The 15,818-nt window shown below is 32.2% G+C and overlaps 3 protein-coding genes across 3 annotated transcripts; 1 reads left to right on the plus strand and 2 right to left on the minus strand.

Moving 5' to 3' along the window:
• Window positions 1–2,070: 2,070 nt before the first annotated feature.
• On the minus strand, window positions 2,071–3,040 carry LOC129919712 (uncharacterized). Its single transcript, XM_056000686.1, has one exon. The coding sequence runs from the start codon at window positions 2,779–2,781 to the stop codon at window positions 2,167–2,169; it is 615 nt and encodes a 204-aa protein (XP_055856661.1). The 5' UTR covers window positions 2,782–3,040; the 3' UTR covers window positions 2,071–2,166.
• LOC129919389 (mucin-7-like) lies at window positions 2,831–3,879 on the plus strand. Its single transcript, XM_056000249.1, has one exon. It carries the CDS (start codon window positions 3,196–3,198, stop codon window positions 3,877–3,879), a length of 684 nt encoding a protein of 227 aa, XP_055856224.1. The 5' UTR covers window positions 2,831–3,195.
• Window positions 3,880–6,662: 2,783 nt separating this feature from the next.
• On the minus strand, window positions 6,663–7,470 carry LOC129919704 (uncharacterized). Its single transcript, XM_056000676.1, has one exon. It carries the CDS (start codon window positions 7,195–7,197, stop codon window positions 6,688–6,690), a length of 510 nt encoding a protein of 169 aa, XP_055856651.1. The 5' UTR covers window positions 7,198–7,470; the 3' UTR covers window positions 6,663–6,687.
• Window positions 7,471–15,818: the final 8,348 nt, after the last annotated feature.

Below are 15,818 nucleotides of genomic sequence, written 5' to 3' on the forward strand. Positions count from 1 at the left end.
ACCTACAATATTTTAAAATACATTTTTAAAAAGCCAGAAGCTCATTCTTATCTCTTAAATTTAAATACACTAAATTTAATGAAGAGTTTTTGAAAAAATGGTCCTCAAACTTAGAATTTAAAAAAAAATGTTAAAAAAAAAATTTTAAATGACTTTTTTTCCAAACTTTTTCTAATAAAATATGAATTTATTTAAAAAAAATTTTTGGCCATAAATATTATCAGTTGAATTCCGAAGAGGAAAAGGTAATATATATTACAGTTTAAAAAAAAATTAAAAATTACTTCAATTCCAATGGGTTTTTTTTGATAAAAACTGAATTTTTGCATTGAAATAATTGATTTTCTCAAAGACTTTGGTAAATAAGAACTTTAAATTTTTGCTATTTAGCTTGCAACAGTAAGGGTTATTAAATTAATAAAAAATAATTTTATATTTAGAAGTTGAACTTTAAAAAAAAATAAGTTAAATTTTTTTCCAAAACTTCTATTCAAAAAAGTTCTTCGAAAATGAAATACTTTTTAATTTTTTTCATAAACCGTAATACATATTGACATTTCCTTTTATAATTTCAAATCATAACAAATGTGGCCAAAAAAAATTGAAAAAAAAATGCATTTTATATTACGAAAAAGTTTTAAAAACCACATGTTAAAATTTTTTCAATAATTTTTTTTTTTTTCAAGAATCTGAGTTGAGTTACCATTCTTTCAAAAGTCCTTAATTCAATTAACTTAATTTTAATTTTACAAATATGACTAAGCTTCTAGCTTTTTAAAAATGTACATTTAAATATTGTAGGTGTTGCCGTTGTGTTCAAATATTTTTTTTTGTGTTTGAAGTTAATTAATAAGAAAATTGCATCTATCGCTTGAACGATGAAAGATTGTCCCTCAATCCCATATATATTTTTTCCTTGAATTTCCTATACAATCTTTTGGCATCAATTAATTTATGAAATTTAAGAAAAATTTTTGAAAAAAAAAATTTTTTGTTCACAAAAATCTTCAATAAAATTTAAAAAATCAAAACGGCAACACCGGCAATTTTTAATCTATAGACTTTAAAGTATTTTTAATTACCGACGTTTGAAAAAAAAGATCATCAAAATCTAAGCTGTTCGGCCGGGTTCCCTAATATTGCCAATTTTTGAGCTTTAGTTACTCCACTAAAAAGGGAAAGCTAGTTGTACAGTAAATAGTTAAAGAAAAGCAACAAAGAGGCACTAACATAATAAAAAAAGGGGTTTTTAAACAATTTTTTAAAAATTGAGGGGAAGTTAGCTGGGTGTAAAAAAGAGAAAAAACGCCTCTTTAGAGGCGTGAAGGTAGCCTGATGCCAGAGTACACATATAAAAGGTAATAATATTCCGAGTTTTAATTTTTTTCAAGTTCGCGCAGGTTGTCAAAATCGGCCAACCCTCTTGTTTACAATTTTTTTATTAGTAGGTAGTAGTTGTTTTTTTTTATTACACACATGGGATTTGACAGTTCCTCACTTTTGATCTTATTTGTTTGTATGAGTGAAAAGATGCGCAATATTTACCTTCTACTCGATTTATTCCGCACAACGTGCCGCATGTAAAAAGTCGCCTTGGACTCTGCGGCTTACATCCACATGAGTTGATTTACTCGGAAAAGCTAGACAACAATCGACTCTTAAAACGTCGGCTAACGATCAGAGTTCATTTAATTAATTTAGCTTTTTCAAGCCTTTTTCATCTGGTGCCCAAAAATGTAATACAAAATGGGTGTTTTTGATTAATCTTCAGCCCTCAGTTTCTAGAGGAAGCTTCACTTATAGTTCAAGCATCTCCCAAAAAAAAAATAAACTTTTCACAAGATTGCAGTGTTTTCTCTCCACTTCTTCCAGTAGTTTTTGTAAGACTTCTCGATAAGTCCATTCATATCAATATCACTACCTTTATACCTACTTTAGCTTATACCTACTTAAGGTTGAGATGTTCTTAAAGAGAACTTTTATTTGTTGTCTAGATTGGTTTTTAAGCTAAAGAAAGCATAGGATTGAATCAAACAATTCATCGGGTTATTTTAATATTTTCGGTAAAAATGTTTTATTTCGGGTAACAAAAAGGAATTAATAACAAAAAATCGTGAAATATGTCGAATTCAAAAACAAAACAGAAAAAAATCTCTATCATTATCTCTAAATGGGAATAGAGTAAACGAGAGTTCCATCTTGCAAAAGAATTGGTTGTGCTATTAAATTCTGCCTCTGAAGTCTAGCTGATGAAGCTGATGACTGCCTCAATCTAGGTGATGACTTTGCGAACGATGGTGCTGGTCGCCTCAATTGTGCTGATGCTGATCCTTGCGGTCTAAATGTCCTTTGACCTTTTTGCAATACTAAACGAGATGATTGACCTGGACGTCTTTTAACAAAAACCAGTCTCTCAGCCTCAGGTTCATCAGTTGTCTGTTCATCATAATCTTCTGGTTCTTCTGGTAGATCAGCTTCGGGTTGTGGTGGTCCATATGTTTGATCAGGTGGGCCATAAGTCTGATCGGGTGGTCCATAAGTTGGGTCAGGGAACGGTGCTGCTTCTTGATTAGGAAGATCAAATGGAATGTCGGGTTTTTCACCAGCTGGGGGATATGGTGTTACTGCTGATTGTGGAGCTGCAGCTGCATTGGTCGCCACTTCTTGGCGGGCGAAAAAACGATTGCGATTTTGAAAACGTTGATTGAATCGACGAGGCGGTTCAGCTGATCCTACAGCAATAAGACCCACTACCAAAACAATTTGAAGGAATTTTGCCATCTTTTTTTAGAAACAAATTTCTGATGAAGTTATGTCAGACAACTGATGTCTTTTGTCTTATTGTCAAAGGCTTTTATACTAATTTTAATTGCAACCTTCTATTGCCTATATTTGAATCACCCAAAAATGATCGACTGATATTTGGCCCACCAAAGTGTTCAAAGTTTAAATGGAAAATCCAAAATATATACCTTCAACCTCAACCTCATCCAAATACACTATTAAGACTTCAAACACACATTTTAAATTGCCTATAACCATTAATTCCATTCGATTAATTACCTACGAATGAATGGCAAAGACAACCTTCACACACCCAGTACCGCAACATAAGCACGTTCAAGCTTCGCATATGGAAAATGGAATCTTCTGACCGTTTTTGGAATACGTCAAAGACAATTCGTTTGATATAAAATGTGTTGTCCAACAAGTTGTCATTATCAGTTGATTAACATCAGCCCTCAACAACAAACATCATCGTCTTCTATCGAAATGGCAAGTCTTTTCAAAACTGTTTTGGTGGTTTTAGCTGCTACAGCTGTTATGGCAGAACCAGTGAGGTTCCGGGGAAATTCTCGTGGCAGTCGATTCTTTGCCCGTCAAGAAGTGGCGCCAAGTTCTTCACCAGCACCAGCTGCAGGAGATGCGCCTTATCCAGCTGCTGGAGTGACACCTTCGATTCCATTCGAACTACCAAATGAACCAACAACGGTTCAGCCTGATAATACATATCTTCCACCTGCACCAGTTCCTACACCTGACAACACCTATGGGCCACCTCAAGATACTTATGGCCCACCTGCACCACCAAAGCCAGACAATCAATATGGACCACCAGAGGCACCAGCTCAACCAGATAACCAATATGGCCCACCAGCAGTAGCCGTGGCAGAATCTGTAGCTGGTGGTGAAGAACAAACCTTGGTAGATCCCCGCAGTCAGAGAATCATTGTTCGTCAAAGAAACCAAAAGTCTCAGCTGAGGCAACAAAGGTTTAGGTCCGAGCCATTGAGGGCAGCTAGAATTCAATTAGAACCAGTTGAGATCATCAGGTCCCGACCAGTCATCCATTACTCTGTGCAATATAAGAGTTTTTAGAGATTGATATAAGTGTTAGGGTGACCATCTCATTTGTTTTAAAATTTTTTTTTTATTAAATTGTTGTTGTTTGAGAATCTATGTTATGAAAATAAAATTGTATGTAGATTTTTAAAAATTGTCTGTTTCTATAATTTTTTTTTTCAGGCAATTTTAACAACTCTCTGTCAATTAATTTGCATGGGCAATTTATTTCTCGCAAATGCCAATTGTCAATATGACGTGTTTATTGTCATTTTTTAACTGCGAAATACCGAACTCACTGATTTTCCAATGAAGCAAATCTTCATTGGAAATAATTAAATTTGGCATTTTTAATTTAGATTGGGCACGTTCAGAAAATATTAGGGGCTAGATATTTAGGCAACGCCATTTTCTGAACGGAAATTTGAGTAAATTGCCTAAATTAGTTTGGATATGATGCTTTTGTCAAATTTCGAAATTTACTTAAGTATTTTACCGATCGCATGGGAAAGACACCAAATTTAAGTTAACTTTAATGAATAAAGGCTTGGCCACACCGGAGGGTATGCGGTAGCGGTACGGGTAGAGGTAACGGTACTTGTATGAAAAAAATTCCAAACTGACATATCAACGTTCAGATGTGGAATTTTTTTCATACAAATATCGTTACCGCTACCCGTACCGCCACCGCATACCCTCCGGTGTGGCCAAGCCTTAAAGGCTTGGCCACACCGGAGGGTATGCGGTATAGCGGTAACGATATTTGTACTAAAAAAATTCCACACCTGAACGTTGATGTGTCAGTTTGGAATTTTTTTCATACAAGTACCCTCACCGCTACCCGTACCGCTACCGCATACCCTCCAGTGTGGCCAAGCCTTAAATAATATTAATTATAACCGATAATGCACTTTTTACTCGTTTTTCACACAAATAAATTCAATTTTGCTAAATTATTCTTTAATTAAAAACAATCTGCTGTCATGTTGACAAGATAAACTTTCCTAAATTTTTAGGGAAAATTTTCTTGCCTAACTTTCCAGTTAGCTTTCCAATACAATTACCTAAATTGAAAAGATTTTTTTTGACAGCTGACCAATCAGAGACCGAGGAATTACCTAAATATTTAGTGCCTAACGTTTCTGAACCTGCCCATTCTGATCTATCAGCCGCTGATAAAATTAAGCATATAGGCATTCAACTGTCAAATTCTATGCAGTTATTTAGTGGGCCATAAGAGTGATCACCTATCAACGTGATAAAAAAAGTGAAACCGTTTTCATTGGAAAACACTGGGCAAGTTCAGAAAAGTTAGGGACTAAATATTTATTTAGGTTTCCCGTCCTTGATTAGTAAGCAGCTGTCAAAAAAAAAAAATCATGTGTGCAATTCACAAGTGGTAGAAGTGAAACCTAAAAAAATCATTTTTCTTGAAAAAAAATTACACAATTAAAAAGGCAATAAATTTTCCAAAAGAATAAAGCCATACTTAAATTTTTACAATGCGCAAAAAGTATAAAAATAATAATTTATTCAAAACAATCATTTTTCATGAAAAAAGCAAAAAAAACATTTTTTTTTTCTTCTAATACCATTAAATCCATTTTTTAAAGAATAAAGAATTTTATATCATCTGAAAGCTTATTGTTTCAGCTCAAAATATTTATATCGACCATTTCTATACAACATCTACAAAAAAAGATCTGTAATTTTTTGAACCCAATCAGTTTTCATTAAAAAAAGCAAAAAAATCTATCCTTTTTCATTTCTAACACTATTAAATTCTTTTTTTTTAAATGACAACCTATAACAAATTTTATGTCATCTAAAAACTTATTATTTCACCTTTTATATGACGCTTCAATCATATTTGTACGATGCCTACAAAAAAAGTAAGAGTTTTTTAAAGCCAACCATGTTAAAATTTCAAACTGAGAATATAAAGGCTTGGCCACACTGGAGGGTATGCGGTAGCGGTACGGGTAGCGGTGAGGGTACTTGTATGAAAAAAATTCCAAACTGACACATCAACGTTCAGGTGTGGAATTTTTTTAGTACAAATATCGTTACCGCTATACCGCATACCCTCCAGTGTGGCCAAGCCTTAAAGGCTTGGCCACACCGAAGGGTACATACGGTAGCGGTACGGGTAATTGTATGAAAAAAATTCCACATCTGAACGTTGATGTGTCAGTTTTGAATTTTTTTCATACAAGTACCCGTACCGCTACCGCATGTACCCTTCGGTGTGGCCAAGCCTTAATACGGTACTTCCTACAGGACTTAAGGCTTGGCCACACTGGAGGGTATGCGGTAGCGGTACGGGTAGCGGTGAGGGTACTTGTATGAAAAAAATTCCAAACTGACACATCAACGTTCAGGTGTGGAATTTTTTTAGTACAAATATCGTTACCGCTATACCGCATACCCTCCGGTGTGGCCAAGTCTTTAAGGCTTGGCCACACCGGAGGGTATGCGGTAGCGGTACGGGTAGAGGTAACGGTACTTGTATGAAAAATATTCCAAACTGACATATCAACGTTCAGATGTTGAATTTTTTTCATACAAATATCGTTACCGCTACCCGTACCGCTACCGCATACCCTCCGGTGTGGCCAAGCCTTTAAGCTTTTCCAATCCCCTTCTTTCAAATTTGAAAAAATCAGCTTCCTGTATTTCGTTCCACCATAAAGTCTATCTTTCCTGTATTAAAATTTTAGATAAGTTATTGAAAGCCATTCAAATTGAAATAAGATTAAAAAAAATTCGTTTATAAATCATTTTTATTTATTTTTAACTCATAAATGTTTTCAGTTTCCATTTTATCACAATTGGTGTTTATTTTCAAGCCAATATAGAGTACACAATACGTCCATCGGGAAGAAGAATTGGTTGAGCCAGAAGTTGAGGTTGTTGAAATTGTAACGCCTGAACGGGTTGTAGTGGTTGCAATAAAGCAGCAGATTTTAATTGGTCCACTTGTTTCAATGGTGCCAATTTTGTTCTTTGTCTTTTCTGCACTAATCTACTACTTCCTCTTGAAGCTGTCAAGCGTGAAAACCCAGGGTCAACACCACCCACATTCTCCTCCACCGGAATCGATTCAGATTGAAATTCTGGTACTCCTTGATCAACTTCGCTCTCATTTAAAGATGGATCAAATTCAACTTCCGGTTTATCGCCAGCTGGTGGATATGGTGTCTGAGCTGATGGTACATCCTCGGCAATTTCTTGCCTTGCCAAGAATCTACTACGATTTCTCAAAAAACGACCTGACGATGGAACATTTGCTGAATTGATAACAACAAAACAAACAAGTAATACACAAATTCCAAGGAACTTGGAGGACATCATGTCTTATTGAATTTTTTGAATGAAAATATAAAAAAAAGAAATCCTTGTTGTGATGTGTTTTGTGGTGAAAAACACGAATGTTGGACAACTGATAGCAATTTTAACAACACCCGAGGTATATAAACGATTTGTTGTTTTTGGATTATTTGGTAACGAACGAAAATTTTGAACACGCACTCAGGAAGGTAACGTACACCATGTTAGGGAGGCTATAAATACAACATGTTTACACTGTTGTACGTGACCTGTAGTCTCAGTGTGATTTAATTATGAATGACTATAATGTCATTGCATACATATATCTCTCTTTTACTCACTTGGTGATGTAGAATTCTCAAAATATGAGTACTTTGTATGCAAAAGAAAAACCATTCATTCACCTTTGGGTTAGGTATTAAAGCACTTGGGAGAGAACTCCATTCGTACAAGTACTTAGTTGTTTTTCAAGGCAATTTGTCTGGTCTGAGAATATGGAGTTAAAGAAGCATCAGGAGTTTGAAGGATTTCGTGAGTAAAGTAAATGTAGAAGGTTCTTTTTTCAAAGTTTAATGGGAGGAAGCATTTAGTACATTTTATTTGCATTGTAATAGATGCAAAAATTTGTATGATAATAATAAATTTGAGTATAATAATTTGATACTCGTAAATAAGAAGTATTATAGAAGGAGAAATATAAACATTCATGTCTTGTGACATGTATCTATATTTTTCACAAAAATAACAGCTTTCCTTTGAAGTTCAATAACAACAAAAACACCACCACCACAATTTTACCCCTGATTTAGACATAAACACATAATATCATTTTCAATCATAATATTGATACCCGTTCATATAAAGTTTATTCGTAAAACGAATGTTTTTCGAAGTAATTTTTATTTTTTTTTTCTTATGGAAAATACATTGAACGCAAAATCGAAAAAAAATCCATTCACACCAGGCCGCCAGGTGTCGCCGTGATGGCAAGTGTCAATAGGGAAATTCCAAAAACTATCTTTGTCTTTTCCTTTTCTAATTTGACATTTCTGGACAGGAAAAAGATAAACAAAAAACATAATTATGGTCACACACACTTAAAACAAACACTGTAGGTATTCGAAATCATGTTTTTGCCGATTAATTAAACAAAATCATAAATTTTACATATTTATTTTGGAAAACACGAACCAAATTCAAAAATTAAATTTCAATCACAATTCGCGCCTTCTTAAGCCCGTATTATATAGGTACTTCTTTTTTTTTCTTATTTTTAAAACTTCAAAAAAGCACACAGAGCACTCCAAAATTTGCGAATACAAAATCATATGAAGAGTGCGAGCGTAAACAATATTAGCAAAAAACCAAAAATGTCACAAAGAAAGTTTACTTTTTTCAGCCAATGGGCAGGTTGAGAAACGTTAGGGGCTAAATATGGAGACTTGAAAAATTTTTCGTTTCGCATCAGCAGCGTACTTGGCTTAAAAAGTATTTCATTTTCGAAGAACTTTTATTAATAGAAGTTTTGAAAAAAAAAATGTAACTTATTTTTTTTTTTTTAATTTCAACATTTAAATATAAAGCTATTTTTTCTTCATTCAAAAGCCCGTATTATTGAAAGTTAAATAGCAAAAGTTTAAAGTTCCTATTTGCTAAAGTCTTTCAGAAAATCAATTATTGCAATGCAAAAATTCAGTTTTTATCCAAAAAATATCTAATGAAATTGAAGTAATTTTTAATTTTTTATCAAAACTGTAATATATGTACATAGGTATATCACCTTTTTTCTCTTTTCAATTCAACTGATAATATTTATGGCCAAAAATTGTTTTAAAATAAATTCATATTTTACTACGAAAAAGTTTGAAAAAAAGTCATTTAAAAATTTTTAATAACCTTTTTTTTTTCCAAAATTCTGAGTTAATGACCATTCTTTCAAAAACTCTTTATTAAATTTAGTGGATTTAAATTTTACTGATAGAAATGAGTTTCTGGCTTTTTAAAAACGTGGATGTAAATATTGTAGGTGCTGCCGTTGTGTTCAAAATATTTTTTTGGTTTGAAGTAAGTTTGTGAGAAAAATGCATTTATCGCTTAAACGATGGAAGATTTTCTTTTACTTCCATACATTTTATTTCCTTAAAATACCTAGAGAATCTTTTAGTATCATTTATTTTATGAAATTTAAGCAAAAAAAAAATGGTTTTGTTAAAAAAAAATTATTTAAATTAAAAAAAAAAAAAACAATACGGCAACATCAGCAATTTTTAACCTATATAGACTTTTAAGTATTTTTAATTACCGACACGTTTGGACAAAAAGATTATCAAAATCAGAGCTGTTCGGCCGGGTTCCCTAATCCCTAATAATTTGCTTTAGTTAATCCACTACACCTGCCCAGCTATAGCTGTAATTTTTGTTTTCTTTTGACTATTTTCTTACACTGATAAGCGTTGGAAGACGCCCAACAATTTTGATATATAATCGAAATTAAAAATTTATTTAAAAAAAAAATGTTCTTAAATATTTGCTTGTTTTTTTCTTCATTAATAAATTATAAATAATTAAATGAATATTTTTCAAAAATTGGAAGAAGCAGATATCTTGGATGTACTTAAATTAAATGTTTAAATAATAAAAATATTCTATTTGTTTATATTCTACCGCCAATATTCTCAAACAGTGTTTCAAGGACTCAGAGAATCAGTGGAGAACACAGGGAATCACCTTCTATTGGCATTTAAAATAAACCCGAGGAGATATGTAATAAATCGCCAAAAAATACAACAAGTTTGCGAATAAATCAAAAACAATCCGATGGATTTTCTTCTGAGGAAGATCAATACACTTTATTTGATTTAGATAAAATGGTTACATCAACTCAAGAGTTTGGTTAATTTAAGTTTAATTTATGTAAGTCTCGTTGTATTGTTAGCATATTCAAATTATTCAGTTTTAATTTCTTAAGTATAATGTTGTTAGAAGTTACACAATCAAGTTGTAATATACCTATTTTTGTTTAATACCTTCAGTTTATATAAACGTAATTAAATAAAGAAAAAAATCAAATAATTTATCTGTATTATGAAAATTTCGCTGTGTGAAAGCTTCAACAGGCTTCTTATGCAAAGAGTATGCTTACTACGAAATAGGTGAAAATCTGCCAAGAAGTTTCCTAATGAAAACTAAAAAGGACCAATGCCGAAAGAAAGACATTGTCAAAGAAGGGATACGAGGGCTAAATGAACAGCAACAACAACAACAACAACAACAACAACAAAAACACCAACACCAACACCAACACCGACAACAACAACAACACCAACACCAACACCAACACCAACACCAACACCAACACCAACACCAACACCAACACCAACACCAACACCAACACCAACACCAACACCAACACCAACACCAACACCAACACCAACACCAACACCAACACCAACACCAACACCAACACCAACACCAACACCAACACCAACACCAACACCAACACCAACACCAACAACAACAACAACAACAACAACAACAACAACAACAACAACAACAACAACAACAACAACAACAACAACAACAACAACAACAACAACAACAACAACAACAACAACAACAACAACAACAACAACAACAACAACAACAACAACAACAACAACAACAACAACAACAACAACAACAACAACAACAACAACAACAACAACAACAACAACAACAACAACAACAACAACAACAACAACAACAACAACAACAACAACAACAACAACAACAACAACAACAACAACAACAACAACAACAACAACAACAACAACAACAACAACAACAACAACAACAACAACAACAACAACAACAACAACAACAACAACAACAACAACAACAACAACAACAACAACAACAACAACAACAACAACAACAACAACAACAACAACAACAACAACAACAACAACAACAACAACAACAACAACAACAACAACAACAACAACAACAACAACAACAACAACAACAACAACTACTACAACAACAACAACAACAACAACAACAACAACAACAACAACAACAACAACAACAACAACAACAACAACAACAACAACAACAACAACAACAACAACAACAACAACAACAACAACATCAGATGGGGAAATAAACGTTTTGACCAAAACTAGCGTTACTGTCTCACTGTTCGCACCTTTCCCCTACTTTTCCTAATTTTGAAAATTTTTTATTTTTCCTTGGTTTATCTTAAATTTAAACGATATTTATCAAAAACAAAAATCCAAAAAAAAAAACAAATAAATTCAAAAGAATTTGATTTCGCTCATAAAAAAGTTACAAGAATAGAAGTAAGTCATTTAGACTTGCAGAAATATGGTGTTTTATTTCATCTCAAAAATTCAAACCCTCACAATAAAAAACTGCTTGACGAATAAATCTGAATATGCATATTAATTTCAGGTTTATTAAGCTTCAATAACACTGGTCAACAAAATTTGACTTTTTTTGCCACAAGAAGCAAAATATACTAGTATTTTTTGGGGTGCTGAATCCGAATCTGAAGTCAGAAAAATTTTATTGGCCTCCGTTTTTGAAATATTACCGTTATAAAATGCTAAAAAACGTCATTTTGGCTGTTTTCGAGGTTCTGTTTTTATGTGGGGTAATTCATTATAAACAAATTTGTAACGGTTATTATTAGAACTGATATTCTACTTTCAAAAACTGTTTAAATTTTCCCGATATCTCTTTTATTGCTCGAGAAATCTTAAGTTTCAGTTAATAAGCCAAAGACAAACTAAACTTAATTTAAAGATTAAGTCACTGGTCACAGAATTTTTGCCACAAGAACCAAAATATACTTTTCTGAAGGTTTTTGGGTTGCTGAGCTCGAATCCGCAATCAGAAAAATTCTATTAGCCTCCGTTCTTGAAATATAACCGTTATAAAAAAAACCTTTATTTTGCATTTTATAACGGTAATATTTCAAGAACTAAGGCTAATAAAATTTTTCTGATTGCGGATTCAGCATCAAAACAACAACTCAGCAACCCAAAAACCTTCAGAAAAGTATATTTTGGTTCTTGTGGCAAAAAAAGTTTAATTTGGTTGGCCAGTGTTGTTTCTGATTCAAAGACCGCTATTTAAATTTTAAATATCTCGGGCAGTAAAAGAGATATCGGAAAGATTTAAACATTTTTTGAAAGAATAAAATCAGTTCTTATAGCCACCGTTACAAATTTATTCACAATGTATTACCCCACATAAAAACATAACCTTGAAAGCAGCCAAAATGACGTTTTTTGACATTTTCTAACGGTAATATTTAAAAAACGGAGGCCAATAACAATTTTCTGACTTCAGATTCGAGTTCAGCACATCAAAAACTACTAGAAAAGTATATTTTGGTTGTTGTGGCAAAAACCTTTTTGACCAGTGTAATTAAGTATCAGTTTAATCTTTGTATTTGTATTTGTATTTATTAAAATAAAATATAACTTAATATTAAGATTATACATCTTTTAGTTAATTAAGCCTTGTGAATTGGAAAATTATACAATTATATTAACATTAACATGAGAGAGAAAAAAATAAAATAAAAAAGAAAGAGAAAAAGAAAAAGAGATAGAGAAGAAGAGAAAAGCAATTTTAATTAAAAAAAGTTAAGTTAAAATGACACCCGCGCAAGTAGCAAAGAACCATAAGATAGTTTGAACCTTAAATCGTTCGGAAGTTCATTTATCTACCTACATGTATCAATTTTAATGATTTGAGAACATAAAAAAGGTACAATTTTAATGATTTGAAACATAAACTTAGGCCCAATTTATTGACTCTCCATTAAACTTAAATCGCCATTAAAAAAGGGAATTTTAAAATTAAAAACCAATTTCGTTTAATTCAGTCTCTTTTAAGGATTTTTTTGATGTTTGGCATCATTAACTAATTGAGCATTAAATTTAAAAGTAGTTTTAGTTAAAACACCAAATTCGACCTTTTAAGAGGGATTTTTAGAGCTAATGGAGGTTTTAAACAGAATTTCTATTTATTCACTCTCCATTAGTGTCAAATGTCATTTCATTTATTTTTTTTATTTGAATTATTATTTTATTTGAAAAATGTCAAATGAGCTAAAGAATTATTAAAAAAACATCACAATTATGAAAAAAGTATAGACTAGAATTTTTTGTAGGTATACACACATGCATTTGTACCATACAAAAGAACAAAATTCAAAGAAATTAATGCATTTCTTGTCTACTTCGCACAGATACATAATACTAGATCTACTAGATTATATTCTCCACTTCAAAATTAATCATTTTTGAGATGCTGCATATTACATACATAACATACACTGCGCGTCACTTGAATAGAAACAACATTTTTTCTTAAGAAAATAGCGATTGGCGCTTTGGTGAGGTAACTTAGTAGATTTTTGGTTTTGCATTTTCAAAGAGGAACTTTTAACAAACAATGTTGTAAAAACAAAAAACCCAAAACAGAAACCGTATGGCTACAAGTTGCGATTTTTCGCATTACTTCACAAAAAACAATGTTTTTTTTTGCGTCACTTGAATAGAAACAAACTCTTAAATGAGATAAAAATGATGAAAAATCATGGACAACACTAATTTTAGTAAAGCAATATTAAACTTTGACATTATTTGCACAATATAACCAATTTTGGGCTACGAGCTACCAATAGGCACCACATAAAATGCATAAATAGAAGCTAACATTGGAAATGCACTTGCACTATTCAAAATCGCGAAAGACATTGAAAAATTTGCCAAATTTGGATGAGAATATTTTTAAAATATCGTAAACTAGTGATTAAATAAAAAAATAAGACAGGTGAGACCCAAATCAAGAGCAGAAAAAAAAATAATTTAACAACTAGCTGCAATTTCCTTCACTTTGCCGCTAAAAGCGGTCAAAAACGTGGTGTTAGTGCGATGATAATGTGTTGGTTTGTTCCATCATGGAAGTTATAAAAGGTGCACAACATTAAAAAAGCCTCAAAATGCAAAATAACAACATTTTAAGTTCTACTAAGATTACAAAAAAGTTAACTATTTTATCGTTGCATTCGAACTGAAAAGAAGTGAGGTAAAGAGTGTTTTTTCAAAGGAAAACATACCAACTCAGATGGACCACTTTAATATTAGTCCTATTTCATTGGAAAGAATAACTTTTATCGCATCGCCACCAAAGGGCACTAAAATGTGTTACCTATAGTAATACGCTTTGTTTTTATGATGTGCAATAGCAAAATTGAAGCTTTACGCTTCGAAAAAAGATGCAAACTTTTACAAAGAAATAATGGTAGAAGCTCTTGGGAAGTTTAAGAACGTGGAAAAACAACCGTCTTAGAGATTGCACAAGGATAGTTCCAGAAAAAACAACGCAATAGAAACAAAACAGATGCATTCCGGATGAAAACGAAAGTTTATTTCACTTATTCAATCCTTAAATTGTAGAAAATGTCATTTTCTTAATTTGTAAGAAGTTACCAAACACTTTTATCACTTTCTCCAATTAGGTCCATGATTGTGTACAGTACAAGTGCATTTTCAATGTTAAATTCTATTTATGCATTTTCTGTGGTGTCTAATGGTAGCTCGTAGCCCACCATTGGATATAATGTGCAAATAATATCAAAGTTTAATACTGCTTTACTAAAATTAGTGTTGTCCATGATTTTTCATCATTTTTATCTTATTTAAGAGCTTGTTTCTATTCAAGTGACGCAAAAAAAAACACTGTTTTTGTGAAGTAATGCGAAAAATCGCAACTTGTAGCCATACGGTTTCTGTTTTGGGTTTTTTGTTTTTACAACATTGTTTGTTAAAAGTTCCTCTTTGAAAATGCAAAACCAAAAATCTACTAAGTTACCTCACCAAAGCGCCAATCGCTATTTTCTTAAGAAAAAATGTTGTTTCTATTCAAGTGACGAGCAGTGTACATAACACATTGCAATTGAAGCCATGAGAAGAAGAGATATAAAGCTTACTTCTAAACCAATGACACGAGATGAATGCCGATAACACTTAAATTTAAGTTGTTATTTGACACCGATGGAAAAAATTAAAAATTTCACTTAACTCCTTCTTCTTCTCATGGTTTCAATTGTAGGTTGTAGCATTCTTTGGTTACCACTGGTATATCTTTAATCTCTTGCATTTTCTGGCGTTTTCGGCTGCAAAATACTTACGGGTCATAGTTTTTTGGTTTTTCTTCCAATTCAAATCTATTTGATTTGACAAAATTGTAGCTTTTGACAGATTATTTTTCAAACAAAATAAAAAATCCCTAGGATATTTTTAACAGAGTTTTAAATTTAAAGTTTCCATTAAAAGTAAGGACTTTAACTAAAGAAGAGTGAATTAAATGAATTTTTAATGATGTATACTTAAAGCCGACAATAGTTTAACGAGGCCGTTAACTAAAGCGATAAATTTCAAAATTTAATGGAGGCTCAATAAATTGGCCCTTAATGAGTTGTTAAGTACTTATTTAACTTCGTCTGAAATATTTTCAGATTTTCTGTTCTTCTTAATTCGCGTGGAAGCAAATTCCAAACACGAGCCGCGCCAATGAAGAACTGGCGCTCAGATGTAAGACATGTAAACCGAGGAATAGAGATAAGG

This window comes from Episyrphus balteatus, chromosome 4 (assembly GCF_945859705.1).
Source record: "Episyrphus balteatus chromosome 4, idEpiBalt1.1, whole genome shotgun sequence".
Lineage (NCBI taxonomy): Eukaryota > Metazoa > Arthropoda > Insecta > Diptera > Syrphidae > Episyrphus > Episyrphus balteatus.

Bases quoted from the DNA above. Each gene is read 5' to 3' on its own strand.
- LOC129919712 (XM_056000686.1), bottom strand. From the start codon at position 2,781: ATGGCAAAATTCCTTCAAATTGTTTTGGTAGTGGGTCTTATTGCTGTA.
- LOC129919704 (XM_056000676.1), bottom strand. From the start codon at position 7,197: ATGATGTCCTCCAAGTTCCTTGGAATTTGTGTATTACTTGTTTGTTTT.
- LOC129919389 (XM_056000249.1), top strand. From the start codon at position 3,196: ATGTGTTGTCCAACAAGTTGTCATTATCAGTTGATTAACATCAGCCCT.